Source organism: Callionymus lyra, chromosome 5 (assembly GCF_982586985.1).
Source record: "Callionymus lyra chromosome 5, fCalLyr1.hap1.1, whole genome shotgun sequence".
Lineage (NCBI taxonomy): Eukaryota > Metazoa > Chordata > Actinopteri > Syngnathiformes > Callionymidae > Callionymus > Callionymus lyra.
In genome coordinates this window covers 17,017,625-17,033,256 of record NC_141822.1, presented here as the reverse complement: position 1 = coordinate 17,033,256, position 15,632 = coordinate 17,017,625, and the positions used below count along the sequence as shown (strand labels likewise).

General features: G+C 38.2%; 1 protein-coding gene across 1 annotated transcript in view; it reads left to right on the top strand.

Annotated features, from left to right (window-relative positions):
• Window positions 1-1,082: 1,082 nt before the first annotated feature.
• The window catches only part of lrrc75bb (leucine rich repeat containing 75Bb), a 36,624-nt gene continuing 22,074 nt past the window's right edge, over window positions 1,083-15,632 (top strand). The window contains exons 1-3 of the mRNA XM_087791193.1: window positions 1,083-1,116; window positions 1,177-1,489; window positions 11,144-11,272. Coding sequence (XP_087647319.1) covers window positions 1,205-1,489; window positions 11,144-11,272 — 414 coding nt within the window. The 5' untranslated portion in view covers window positions 1,083-1,116; window positions 1,177-1,204. The remainder of the gene's footprint in view (window positions 1,117-1,176; window positions 1,490-11,143; window positions 11,273-15,632) is intronic.

Sequence of the window (15,632 nt, the reverse complement as noted above, 5' to 3'; positions counted from 1 at the left end):
TCTCAATTCTAAGTATGCGAAATTTAGTGCGCCATGTACACTAAATTAGTGTACTAAAACGCCCACAAAACTGAGTATGGTTCGATGGACACTATCTACCCTAAACAGCCGCCATCTTAGTGACGTTATAAACGGAAGTTACGTCATATATATATATACTGTATATATACAGTATATATGCATTTATATTCATATACTTACAGGTGCATTTTCAGAAGCAGTAGGAGTCTTCGGTGCTGATACCAGCTTAAATATCTCGCGAATATTTCAATTCTCATATTTTTTCTTTCTTTATTTTTCCAAACTTGCAAATCGTGCTGCCAGCAGGTGTCGGCGACAGCGTTCAAACGGCTGGTTGCAAACATCGTTAAATAGTAGAAGAAGAAGAAGCTGTCAAGTAATTTCCTGTTAGTGTGTAGCAGCAGAGCTTGATTTGAGAAATACTATCTGTCGAGAATTTGCGTACTAGTTAGTATGTACACTATCCTGATGCATACTAACTTCTAGTATACTAAGAGAAGTATGCGATTGGAGACACGGGACTCATTTCTGTCTGTGTAGCATGTTAGCCTTTTAGCTTCTGCTACTTATGAACGTAAAATATATAAACTTATTTTACGTATTACGGAACAATACCTCATGTCCAGTCTTCAATACAAGATGGACATTACTGATAGGCACTATGGAGGTATTTGGATGTTTTTAAGTGTCTCATTTTGGATGAAGATGAGCACAAAGATGAGTTAGCTCTGGTCGCTACATTCAAATGGACAAACATATTTGCCTATAACTCTAAAAAGGAACGGATTACTATGAAAACTATTTAGAATGTTTGGGAGAACTATATCTTTAAGACTCAGAGGTTAACGCTATAGTGAGGGGGGGCCTCACACAGAGGTGAGCCCCGGGCCTCGGTCAAGCTCTGGATCCGTCCCTGTCACGCGCTTGTGTTCATGGGGTCATGGAAGCCGCGGGCAGCGCGCGCGACGCCGAGCCGCGCTCTGATTGGCGGAGAGGCGGCAGCTGCTCTGAGATCAGCCGGAGCGAGATTTCTCCGCCAGTGTTTTGGAGTCACACTGACGACGGAGCGTCACGTCTCTCTCTCTCTCCACACCGGTGTGTCTCCATCTCACTTCTCAAAACTTTTTAATGTCCGCCGTGATGTTCTGTCCTCAGAGCGACACCTTCTTCTGAAGCGGGTGACATGGGCTCTAAGTTGACCCGGCAGAGGAGCCTGGAGCTGGAGAGTAAAGTGTCCAAGAGGCGGCGGCAGCAGCGGCATGACAGCCCCGCAGGAGGCGACAGGAGAGGCGGCAGGGAGCTGCTGTTCACCTCCCTCCTGCTCAGGACCGACAAGATCCCGGGGATCCTGCGCAGGAGCGACCCGAGTCCGTACGTGAAGCGCGTGGCGTGGATCCGGGAGATCCAGAGACACCTGCGGGAGAACCGAGTGGAACAAGCCGCAGAAGTGCTCAAACTGCTGCGAAAGGTGCGGAATATTCACATTTATTGCACCTTTTTTTCAGCTCTAAATGTCTGTGAGGTTAGGAATAAAAATCATTTTATCACCACTTTTAAGGTTTAGTTTCGTCATGTAAATATAAGAACATCTTTAAATATCACTTAATTCTTGTTAAATCAGTGGTTTAAGTTCAGAGACACTTGTTCTGAATTCTAATTCCTGACAGAACAGAGATCCATTGAGCAGCTGTTGCTGGTGGGAAACGCTGCTGTGTATCTTTGCAGTTCGTCTAATAAAAGATCCATACATTCATCTCCATCTTCTATTATTACTCTAAACTAGACGTCCTATGCTGGGTGTTTATTTCAGGACCTGTGATATCATGTCATTCCACAAGCTGTTTTGATTCTTCGTTGAAATTTTCATTTTTGGTACTTATTTAGTCTTTTTTTAAACCGCAGATGGCAACACATTAGTGTTCAGACAAGAAGCTGTATTTTAGAAAATAGATACCGACATGGGCATTACTTTTAAATTCCTGCCTTGTTTTTAGTTCATAATGTTGGCCCCTTCATTTGTACGACACTCTAATGCACTAACATCCTTAAAAACGAATTCAAAGCTCATTTAAACATTACGCAAATACCTGAATAAAACAATAATAAGGAAGAAAGTATGTCATTTGTAATAACTGAAAAATAACAATAAGTAAACAATTATTCACCTAGTTACACTATTATTATGGAATTAAATAATTAACTCTCAAGTGAAACATCATGAAAATGTTATGTAAACATATTAAATGAATTGTCATGTCTGGATTAATATGAAAAAAAAGCAAAACTTGTGGTTAGCATTAGTATTGTTAAGCGTCTGTTTTTATATTTTGAATTCTCATTTTCTATTACCCCACCTTTTATTAAATTTTCTCTGTTTTCGTTCATTATCTTTCTTCCTTTCGTTCATCTTTCTCTCTCTCTCTCTCTCTCTCTCTCTCTCAAAGTCCACATTCTGTCTCTCTGTCAGCACAACTGTCTCCCATCGATGCCTCATCAAACGTCATGCAGCCTCTTTTATCACTTGTTTGTTTCTTCACGCGATCAAACGTACCGTAAGCCGCTTAGCTGAGTGGCTGTTAGAAGATGTAGTCGTCGTACAGGTGAAGAACTTGAGAAAAAAGAACCAAACTGAACTGGTAAACAAAGGATGTTGATGAACTAAATATTTTTTGTAAGCTGTTTTTTTGTAAGTGCTTTCCATGATTTTCTGGGACTCCTGTGTTTGTCTTATGTGTCTTGGCCTTTTAAAGCATATATTTTAACTGTGTATAGTTTTTGATTGTTAAGTGCTTTGTGAGCCTGGTTTAGAAAGACCAAATAACCAATACTTACTTACTAAAAAGTTGTATAAAAGAACTTTCTGGGGAATAGAGCTTTTTCAACAGCTTTGTTTCTGTAAAAACATGCTATAACCCTCAGTCCTCTTCAAAGTCAACAGTATGAAAGATGTTTTACTTTGACTAAAACTGTGAAATAATCGCCAAATATTTTAAAATGACTTAAAAGGAAGTAGCTAACAATAAAAACGCAATCTTTTTTTTCTTAAATAAATGTTGCTAACAACTATTTATTTCCCCGTACCCCAAAAGTTTTAAATTGATATCCAAAAAAATGTTTGGGGTCATTTATAAATGGTTAAACTTTTAAGTTATTGGTGATCCAGTTCCGGTTTTGCATCTGGTTGATGATGTTTTTTTATGGATTTTTCACTTGTTTGACTTCTCAGCTGATATGGATCTTATCAGTCCAATGAATTGCTGTTTTTTTTCTTACGTATCACCTATTTTATTTACATTGAATTTCCTTTCTATTTTTATTTATTTAGAAAAATACTTAATTTTTTTCTTATTTTATAATTTCATTTTATTTATTTATGGTTTCAATTTCACATTTTGTACTGTCTGCTTTGTGAATGATAATACATAGATTCTGATTCTGATAAAAGGTTCAGTAGACACTTACTATACCTCCTAGTTGATACAAAAGACTATTATAAACTTTTTCTATGACACTTCAAGTCAACGCTGTTAAATAAACATTACCCATTAACTAAAGATTTAACAAACTTTTTTGCAGCTTTGATAAACAATCTTTCAGCTAAAAACACAGTAAACCTGCTTTGTTTGTACACTTATCAAAGTCACTCAAATAAAAATATTTCCATTGGTCATGTGACATTAACTTTTCCAAAAGGTTGGTGATCATAACCCTCTGTATTATCTAGGACAGGGGTGTCAAACTGGTCCGGAAAAGGGCCGAGACAGTGCAGGTTTTTGTTCCAACCAGTCAAGCACACATGAGTTAACGAATCAGGTGTCGGCTTAAACAAGCAACAATCAATTGAATACTGTATCCAGACGCCTGATTGGTTCAACTATATGGCTGGATCTAAAACCTGCACCGTCTCGGCCCTTTTCTGGACCAGTTTGACACCTGTGATCTAGGAGGAACAGTAGGAACCTTCTGGTACATTTGAATAGTAAAACTAATTAACATTTTGGCCAATAAAGCAGCATCCAATAAAGTCGCATGACATTAGCTCCGGGGTGGTCTGGTGAACATATGTTCTGAGCGTATTTTAGTTCCGAGTCCTGACTCGCCAACAGGAAATAAAACAAGTATCTAGTTGGTTTTGCTCTACCTACCACCCGCCATTTAAAAAAGAAGTGAACATTCTCTATACGCCGCCGAATATGCTCATTAAACCCAAAAGTCTTGTTGTTATGTTACACTCTCGCTGCCCCTGTTGCTTTATAACATTAAGACCCCTTTCTTGTTGTCGGCTTCTCAGCTCCTTCACTCCAGGTTCCGCGGGCTTCTGGGTCGTATCTGATATCCCGTGTAACACCCTCTGCGTCTTAAATCCACGCTCCCTAAAGATTTATCCAAAATGAGGCGAGAGCAGAACAAAAGCAGATTTTAGACTCCAGCTCTCTATTGTCTCCTGAAGGCGCCGATCGAAAGACAGTGTGGAAGTTTTGGACCGAAGCTGTGTTGATGGGGAGGGACGACTGTCACGGGGACACTCCTGCCCATCTGTATGCTGATATGGAATAAATTATACAGCAGTTTGTGTGCAAATGAAGTCAGAAGACAACGCTGCTGAGAGGCTGTGGGTGTTAAAAGAAGCCTGAATTGAAGATTTATAGTATTCCTGCCTCCCTGCTCTGGAACAATAAGTGAGCCACTAATAGGTGTGGGATGAACCTGAACATCTTTGGGGAGATTAATATTTATAAAGGAAACTGGAGGGAAATATGACTCATGCACGGTTCATTCCTGCTCTTTGATCAATGTGCCGTCCTTATTTATGAAGGCCTGCAGTCACTCACGGTGAAATAGAAAATATCTTAAAGATCACTTACATTTGTTTGCCGTGCGCACAGGCCGGGTTTCTCCATAGCTCAGCATTTAAAGTGCTCAGCAAGCACCGACTCTCTCTCGCCGTCGCTGACTGAGCACCGCGTCTGGTGATGGTGCTGCAGGTGTAGCCAAGTAGCTACTTAAAAGAGAATTAAACTGGCAGTGAGATTCCTGCTTCACCAATTTCCTTTTTTTTTTCTTTGGGAGAACCACCTTGAGAGTTTTTTTTTTTTCCTTTTTACATGTTGGCAGTCATTACACAGATGAAGCAATAACATCGCCCCCTTCGTCGGTCTCAATTCTGCCTCGAGGGCCATTCACGTAATGAGTTTGGGATCGTCAAGATGTTCATTAGTAAACAAAGAATCAGCAAATGCACATGTCAATTATCTTCTGCGACCAGGAGGAAGTCAAGTCCATATGCTATGAGTCAAAAATAGTATGGTTGAAAAAACTCCATTCCAGTTTAAATGGGTATAAAGGGGGGAAAAGCTGGATTTTATAGCTTCATTACCTGATAATAGTTCCTTAAAAACATGAATAAGCAAACTGAGAAGATTAATTTAAACCTTTTTTTTTTTACATAAAACTATAGATCATACTAACTAAAACAAAAGCTTTCCGACTCATTTTCTCACCTAACAAATACCCCAACTTGAGCTCCAATAATTCTTTTCAACACTGCTTTCTCACTCCCTCTCATTGAACTCAAGATAGCTGCTTCCTTTTTTTTATTCTTGCTTTCATTGGGGTTTGCTGAATGGAGAAGAATATGGTCTGTGTTTATGAGCTACCTTGATGAGTTACATGAGCTGTTTGAATTAATCCTTCAAGAAGTTACAATCATTTTAATCTAGTTAATCTAGTTGATCTACTATCCAAGGCTGAGGTCGTTCTCTCAGCTCTCCTGATAAATTATAGTGTCAATTGATAAGATGCCGCTTTCAAGTGAAATAAAAGTATGTCTATCCTGCTTCTTACTACCCTCTAGATGAGCTAACAGAGTTGGCAAAATCCTTTCAAACCGAAACAGAAAAGGATGAATAGAGTTTGCAATACGACAGTAAAAAAAGAAAAAATATTGGAGATAAAAGTAGGGTAGATTGTGACCTGATTTAACTGTTTCCTTCAACTGAGGAAAATCTCTAAACTCAGGAAAATGATGTAACAACACAATCTGGAGCTTAGTTTATTTTCGTGTCCAAACAAGAAGGAGCTGTCTCGCCTGCAGTTAAAACAAAACTCTGCAGCGAAAATTCTGATCTGCTCTAGTAGGAAAACTCACATTTCTCTGATCCTTAAAACTCTTCACTGGCTGCCAGTTTCTTTCAGGATCCATTTAAAAATTCTGGTTCTTACTTCCAGATCTATTCATGGTCAGGCTCCTTCTAAAATCACGGATCTGATCCAGACTTCCTCTGAGGTCTGTGGATCAGAATCTACTGATGGTTCCACGCTCCTTCCAGACTGTTGCTCCTAAGCTTTGGAACGATCTTCCTCTCCGTCTGTGTTTGATGATCTACTGAGTCCTTCAAGAAACATCTCAAGACATTTTTATTCGTGCAGGCTTTTTCTTAATTATCTTATAGCTGTTGTTTTTATCTCTAAGTTGTCTTGACCCTTTTAAGCATGTATTGTGTGGCCCTGGTCTTAGAAAGGTACTTTACAAATACTTTTTTATACTTTACTTATTCACACGAATTTACTTACTGACATTTTTGTTACATACATAAACTGTCATTTTCGACACCTCACTTCGATACAGGTTCCTCAACAATCCTTTTCATTTTATAAATAATTCGAAGAAAAAGAAAACGACACATAGTACAAATCCTGAGTTACCTTTTTCAGCATTAGAAAAGTTATTTTCTTACAGAAAAAATAAATAACAAATAGAAGCTAGCTTAAAATAACTATTTTTAACACGTGACACTTTCTGACGCTCACTGCCTTTGTCACTGATCTTTTTGCCACACATTGACAAGTTTTTAATCATGAGTGGGTACTCAAACATGGCACTGAAAGACACTTTCACAGTAATACTGAAGCCTTTCGGTCGCTGCCACTAAAGAACTCAACTTCATACCCCGCCCTATGTGGTCGTTTGAGGGATAGTGATGGTGGATGGAGGACGATGATCCAAGACTCTGATGTTTATGTGGAGGAGTTAAGTTCAAACATATGTATATACAATATATATAAATATATGTTGGGTGTGGGAAGTGTGCCTTGCATTGTCACTAAGACCAAAGAGTAACACAAGGAGGAAGAAGAAAGTTACACAACAGAATCAAAAGTAAGTAAGTCATTATTATTTGTAAAAACTCTAAAAGGTCAAGACAACCTAGTGACAAACACAGCAGCCACAAGAAAGGTAAGAAAAATCCTGCACAAATAAATAGGTCTTAAAAATGCTTCTCACGTTGCTGAACGTTTAATGTGTCAGTCCTTTCTGGTTGATTCACGTTTTGGTCCTAAAAGAAACATTTAATTCTAACCATTTGAATAATATTTAACTTAACAATGTCCTTAAATTATCATCCGACTTTGTTTTGAAGCCTGTTAAGCAGTAGAAGAACCACGAACGACCACCGTGACCGTCTCCCTCCGTCCAGCGCGAAGATGAAACTGCATTTATTGTCCCATCATTTCAACAGACTGCTCATTATTATGTATATGACTCTATATTAAATCCTAGAATACATGATGCTGATGGAGCCGGTTAAGTGTCTTCTAACGACAAATAAATGGCCAGTATGTCACTCATATTCACTCTTAATTGCTCATTAGTGGCTTGTTACGTATTCCTTTATCCACGGAGCTCCTCGTCCAAGTCTGTGACACCGAAGATAAACCATATTCTCAACTTTCACTGGTTCATTAGCACACACACACACACACACACACAAGACCGCGGGCTCCTATAGGATCTAAATAAAGGATCCGTCTCTTATGAACACTCAAAGAGCGCTCGCAGGATTGGATTTCCACTTGGCAATATATCGAACGGAATTCCAATCAGGCGCATGTGTGGGACGACGTTCCCGCATCCACGACGCTCGCCTGCATTCAGACGTTTGCAACGAGGCTCGCTGGATCCGATTGGATACGGAGCTTTCACAAGGACGTTGGTAATCAGATCCGAGGGCACAAGCGAAATACACAACGCTGTCAGTGACAAATCTGAAAATATTTCATGCATTGACGATGAGGGATCGGATGAATTACTCCCGTTTGTTTTCCCCGCTGCTCTTAAGTGGAGCAGTCGCATCTAATGATGCAGCGTGTGGTTAACAAGCGTCGCTGCCATAGAATAATCCTCAAACTGCTCCGTGCACACATGGACACTCACAATCTGCTCCAAATAAGGCTTATTGAAGGGGAGCTAGGCAGGAGGGTAGCCCGGTGTCTAGGGGATCCCACATGGTAATACATCAACTCAAAAGCTGGAGGAGGAAAAAATGCTGATGGGAGTGTTTCTCTCTTTTTTTTTTCCCCCCATGTCGGTGTTGTCTGACCGTTAAGTGCATATTTTACTGTACTTCTAAATACTTCCTGTTCTTGGAAAACACCTTTCAATAGTTTAGAGAAAGACATAGACAAGATGAAGTGAAAGAGGAATCATGTACTGAAGAGAAATGCATCACTTTTTGGAAGAAATAATCTTCTCGACACAATACACACGACAATTTATCTACATGTGGTTTAGAGGAAAACACTGAGACAGCAAACACCGCCGCCGAGAACCAAGAAACCCAACATGCAATCACATCAATGAAACGACTTTCATGATTGAAAAGAATTGTATTGGTCCATGGCATGAACAAAAAAAAAAGGTTGCCGACCCTACATTTGAGTCACAATAATCAATAGGATTATTTGTCCCCACAGTCGCATGAAAGTTGATTTATTTCACTACTCTTGTTCTTGCTGTGGTTGATGAAGTCACATTTTTCAGGGAAAATCATCAAAATGGTGAGGTTTCCCTGATTGGATAAGAATCTCTACGAAGTGCTACGATCTTCTTTGGAGCGCTCTTAAGAACAGTTAAAGAAGGAATTGTTTTCCAGAATTGCTCTTAGCTTAAGAAGATCTTTCACTAAGAAGGAGATGTAAGATGGAGCTGACTCACTCTTAACTCAGTTTTTTGGGCTGCTTCAGAGAAATGTATATCCTCCACTTTTCCAAGTCATAAAACAATGCTCAATGGAAAAAAACTTTATAAAACAACATTTTATTGAATCACACATCTATCTGCATATATGATATTATAGTACTACTATGACTGTCAAAAATAAACTGTCAAACATTAAATAGTGTTTGTGTGTCTAATGAAGTTGTTCAAGTAAAAAATATCAAATGTATGAGCTAAAAAGTACACAAAAACATCAACTACCCTTTCACATTTCCAAGGAGGAACTCGGAGAGGCTCCTTTTTAAAGGTGTTGCCGAAGTTCACTAAGAGCTTCTTACGAAGCTTCTTTGGCTTTGTCTTAAGGCAGTTTAAAATACATCAGGGAAACACCTGTGTCTTAGCCAAACCCTTCTTAAGACCCTTCATATGTTTTTAAGAATGATTGAATCTGGGATATGCTGCAAATTTCAGTTTATACTCCCATTATCAATACTTTGCCACATAACCTCCTTGTCAGGGGGAATTATCAGGTTTCTTTCCTTCTGAGAAGTGAGGGAATTGTTGTCATGCAACGAAGTTAACCCCAATCGAGGTGAAAAGTATCAAGATATAATGAGTCCTATCTCTTTAAACACAAAACAGTCACAAATGTTCAAAGCCAAACGTTTCGGAGGAAAAACGGAAAATACAGAGGTCAAAATACACAACGGCAATAAGTAACAGCTTAAAATTTCAAAGGCAAAAAACAAAAATCCAGGTCAGACGCAAAATAGAGTTATAAGGAGAGCTGTTTACCATACTGAGGAACAAGAAGATATACTACACATGATTACTGACTCATTAGTCAGGATCATGTGGAGACAAGAAAGAAAACAGGAAATGACAGATCCAAAAATAAAGGTAGCAAAGGGTAGCATGCTTACTGTAACATTTCAGAATTGAAGTGAAAGCACTTCCCAAAATTAATTTACTGTGACTGCTGCTGCTTATCACTGTTAGCAGCGTTTGTTTTCAACTGTTCCAGATAAATCTCTTCCTCCTTCTCCATCGGATCATCAGATGGATAGTGACGTTTACTGATCTTCTTATACTAGTGTAACAATATGAGCAGTTCAAAGCAAGACATTACCTGCTCGTCTGTAATAAATGTAGAAAAGTCATCTACCAAAATAGTTTGTCACAACAAGGTTTTTCTTTATTCAATTTCTTACCTTTTCATTAAATGCTGACTTAATTACTAGTTTGTTTATTAAAATATTACATGTTAAATTTTGTTCTTGAATCTCAAAAACTTTTATATTCTTGACCCAAATCTTCAGCCACTGAATACATAGTTTGCTCACAATATATATTGTTTTCTCAAGTGTTTCCAACGCTGTACTGTGTCATTAGTGTGTTAAATAGTTTCACTTGTGTAGAGTCACAAACACATTACCTCGTGTCCTCTTTGCAGGATGTGTTGCGTGACTAAACACACGTCCTGTTTGTCTGCGTGTTCGTACCAGTGAGAATGTATGCGGTGGCTTTATGAGAGCATGCACGCCAGACTGCGCTTGTGTGTTTAGTATCTTCCTCCCACAGAAGTGTGTCAAGAATGTTGCATATCAAACACGTCCTGACAGTTTATAAAAGACTGTAGCAGCTTCATGTTTGACCCGAAGCGCTGGCTTATTTACTCCAGGAAAGCAGAGGAAGCCTGAAGATGATACAATTACCATCAGACCCCCAGGGATCTGTCCTCATTCTCACTTTTATCAATTTTTTTCTGCAGATTGCTGCTGATTTTTTACCTAAAATACTGAAGTTACATCTTAATTATGATGCATTTTCCGCCTGCTTATGTATTGTGTGAAGAAAAAACATGATTTAAAATGATAAAATATGATTTGGTATTAAATATATATTTTTAAAAATGAGCTTAATCACTGAAAGACCTTCTAATGATGTCTCTAAAACAAAAATAATTATATTCAGTTTAATATTACAGTATTAAATAGTTCTAAGATGTTTTCCATCTCTTACGCTCATCACTGTAGAATCATTATCATCCAACTGCGACGATTTCTTCATGGTCCAATGATCTAGAAATATCATAACAACCCCCCGAACCCTTTTCTTTCTCAGGACTTGGGGCTCCAGGGAACCTCCCTCAACGACATCCTGTACAAGAACGCAGCCTTCCTCAACCTGGTGGACCCCATTTCCCACGAACTGCTGCTGAGTCTGGCTCGAGATGTGCAGTGTCCAAAGAGAGTAAGTGAGGCTCCCTCACCTCTCGTCAACATACCAAACAGAACAGAGCTCCGTATAATAAAAGAAAGTATTTTAACAGGTCGGCCTCGGTTGATTCTACCACGCCTGAGTTGATGTGTCACATTAGTGGAGACGCAGTCTGACAACAATTAGCTGCTTCACAAGAGCAGGAGAAGGTGCAGCCAGAGATTCACTTGCTTTTTAGTGAATTGATTTATGGAAAAACTCCTGGAGTGTCTAAAGTATGAGGTTTATTCTTAATCAACGCTCGCTGACAAGTCATCAATTGTAATGTTAACGACCTAAAATATCTTCTTCACCATTTACCGAAATACTGTTGTCACCTTAAGCATTAATGCTAAAATACACTTGACGTAAATGTACTTTTTTGTAATAATCCTACACATACATGTTAAAATACACTTGACTTAAATGTACTTTGTTGTAGTAATCCTACACATACATGTTAAAATACACTTGACTTAAATGTACTTTGTTGTAGTAGTCCTACACAAATGTTAAAATACACTTGACTTAAATGTACTTTGTTGTAGTAGTCCTACACAAATGTTAAAGTACACTTGACTTAAATGTACTTTGTTTTAGTAATCCTACACATGTTAAAATACACTTGACTTAAATGTACTGTGTTGTAGTAATCCTACACATACATGTTAAAATACACTTGACTTAAATGTACTGTGTTGTAGTAATCCTACACATAAATGTTAAAATACACTTGACTTAAATGTACTTTGTTGTTATAATCCTACACATAAATGTTAAAATACACTTGACTTAAATGTACTGTGTTGTAGTAATCCTACACATAAATGTTAAAATACACTTGACTTAAATGTACTGTGTTGTAGTAATCCTACACATAAATGTTAAAATGCACTTGACTTAAATGTACATTGTTGTAGTAATCCTACACATAAATGTTAAAATACACTTGACTTACATGTACTTTGTTGTAGTAGTCCTACAGAAATGTTAAAGTACACTTGACTTAAATGTACTTTGTTTTAGTAATCCTACACATAAATGTTAAAATACACTTGACTTAAATGTACTGTGTTGTAGTAATCCTACACATAAATGTTAAAATACGCTTGATTTAAATGTACTGTGTTGTAGTAATCCTACACATACATGTTAAAATACACTTGACTTAAATGTACTGTGTTGTAGTAATCCTACACATACTAGTTGTGCCTTGTATTTAGTGAGGTAAGCAACCACAGCTGTCAATGGAATGGTACCAACAATTTGTATAATTCATTATTTTGATTATCTGGGTTTGGTTTTCGCCCTTGGTTTCCTGATTTGTATGTTTTCGGTTTCAGCCAAAAATGTAAATTTCAGTCCATCCCTAAAGGAACACGATGATGACTAGATATGCTCACACATTCTGTGAGGAAAATTGCCAAAAAACTAATTCAATTTTTTGTAATGACCCAATTAAATTAAATTAACCTTCAAATGTTGGACTGAAGTTGAGAAAAATTAGTTCGGACTTTGATAACTGCAGCTATTTATCATTTAATTCGAGTTTATAATTAATTTGTTAAAGGTTAAATAGACTTTATGGAAGCCTGTAGATCAAACTTAAGTTGCTTGGAAGTTGAAATGACAACAAGTAAAAGACGAGGAGAAAGAGATCGTTGATACACTTATCTAGAGGCTTCACTTATCTGCTTTTCACGACCAGTTTTCTTTAGATAAACTGTCGTCTGGTGTGTCCCGATGATAATCACCTGGAACTCTAATCTTATCTGCCGTGGCGAGGAAAGCCCAGCGGCGGGAGGAGAAAGTGAGGATCTGGCAGCGTTCGCTTCTGACTGGCGGGTAACTTTTTGGCAGGACACGGTCAGACGTGACGAGGATTCAGAGGAGCTGGGAGCAGTTCTTCCACCAGTCCACTCTCACCCCAACAACAACACATTATTTCTCTTTCAAGGACCAAAACATAGATTTGAAGGTTGTTATTTTTTTTACGTGTTCATTCTGTGCTCGTGCATTCAATCTGCACATTCAAAGCTTCATTTCTGCCTCAACAAACAGTCACATTCTGCAGGAAAACAGTCACATTACAGCTCAGTGGTCTTCGCCGTCGACTGTTTTGAAGTGTGATGCGATGTTTGTTTGTAGCCGAAGCAAAGAAGCGGCAGAAACGTTAATCGCCTTAAGGTAAACTCCCCCTTTCTTTCCGAGCGTGCCGCCGTCGCCGACTCTCTGTCGTGCCATTAATTACATTTGCTCGGCGTTTACCTTCTTTATGTGCGCCTTTGATCCAGGGAGTGAGAGAAACACGGAGGAAGTGAGACTGTGTTGGTGTGCGGTTCTGAAGACAGCTGCCACGTACGGACCGTGTTCTTCTTCTTGTGTGAAGCTTCAGGAGGTCACTTTTTTTTTAAATATTTGATGCTTATGTAAAACAGCCTTTCAGGATGTTCCCCGTCAAATTAAAAGTCCCCTCAGAGCCCAGGAATCCGTTTGATAAACTGAAGCGAACGCTTCGAATCATTTATACACATACTGGAAAATAAATAACACCATATTGACAAGAAAAACAAATTGGCAATTTAAAATGCGTATAAATCTTAAATATCTAAGGGAGGTTTTTAGTCTCAAGACTCAAAAATTAATAATCAAAAAATTGTAGCGGAGGAACTCACTATACTCATAATCAATTTGAACTTAAAATCAATATACTGTATTTTAAATGTAGATTATTATTATGTAATTATTATGACAATTATAATGTATGATTATTAACTTACATGTTTTATTTATCCACGTTACCATTTTTATTATTTAATTATCAATATGACTCTTTATGGTAATGCCTCTTGTTTGATTTTTAATCTATATAATCTTATTGATCAAATTGTATTTTATTCATATTTAATTTTTTTATTCTGTAATGTCAATAAATCTTGTGTTTTGGTTACCATACTTTTGGTTTATAAACTAAAGAGGAAAAGGATGACACACAAATTGTGAAAAGTTTCTTTTTTTTTGGAGTATGCAATGACTGTTACGACAACTGTCAAATATAGTCAGCACTGAAACACTGAAAATAGAAAAAAACTTTCTTTTAGTACGTAGCCACAGAGGTCACATGACTGTAACATCTTTTTATCTCAAGATTATCTCGTAATGTTCCGACCTTATGATACTCGTATCTCGTGATATTCGTACGTCACGACATTCACATCTTGTTTTATTTGGTGCCACAACGCTTATCTTAGCTTTAAATAACCAGTAATATTCTTCAGTTCTAATGTGGAGCAGTTTTTTAGTGACTTTGTTTTCACCAAATGTATGTGAAGGGTTCTCATTCATCCAGGTCATGATTAATCAAAGTGGTTCAAAAGCAAGTCAACTGGACTGTGTAGAGTTTCGAGGAGTTTTTGTTCCTCATCCAAGGAGCTTCTTCAAATCCAAAAGAGCTAGGGCCAGGAGCCAGTATAGGAGCCTCCCTCTGGTAGGATAGATACTGGCTCCTAACCTTAATCTTTCAATTTCAAGATCTTTTCCAAATTTTATTGTATTATGTCATTCCACTTCATTGTATTTTATTTCATCTGGGTACTGAAACTTGGCAAATGTTTGTTAAACCTTGTGTTGTCTCTGGGTCAAGGTGACCCGGTGGCCCGAACACAAATGTGTTTGTTGTATCCCTTGTGTTGGGTCAAGGTGAACAAGGTCCCTGGCTCTCCTTTACTTTGCGTGGGCCGTTTTTTACCCAATGCAAAGAAAATTACGTGGCGTACGTGGAAAATATAGAGCAACGGGTGGGTCGATGTTTGATTCTACGGAAGCATTTCAGTCGTCAAAGAACCAAAGTTCGGTCCTGTGATTACCGTATTATATCCGACAGTTCGGGCACTTCCTGTTAAAGGTTGGTCTTCTAGACCATTGATGAGGACCACAGTGCAATTGTGGAGAGAGTCACTGATGCCAGGAAGGTTCTGGAATTCTTCGGTCAATGCTGCCTGAAAAGGGAAATATCAGCAATTCTCAGATCTGACTCAGCACCTGAAGCTGGTTGAAGATGAGCTGAATTACGGAACGTTTCTTGTGGACATGAAGGATTAAGATGTTTGCTCATCATTTGATAATATATCGTAAGAACTTCATCTCAGGCTCGACGTCTAGAAGCCTCATCACTCAGTGTCAATGTATGATACATACAGTTTATCACTTATGAAATGAGCTGAGAGTCAGAGCAGGAGGACCATGTTGGTAGGAAGAAGGATTATCTTGGAAAAATAAGTGCCAAAGTTGAGATAACATCAGCACTTGAGCAAGTGAGACCGTCTGTAGAAAAGATGTGCCCAGAGAAAGTGAA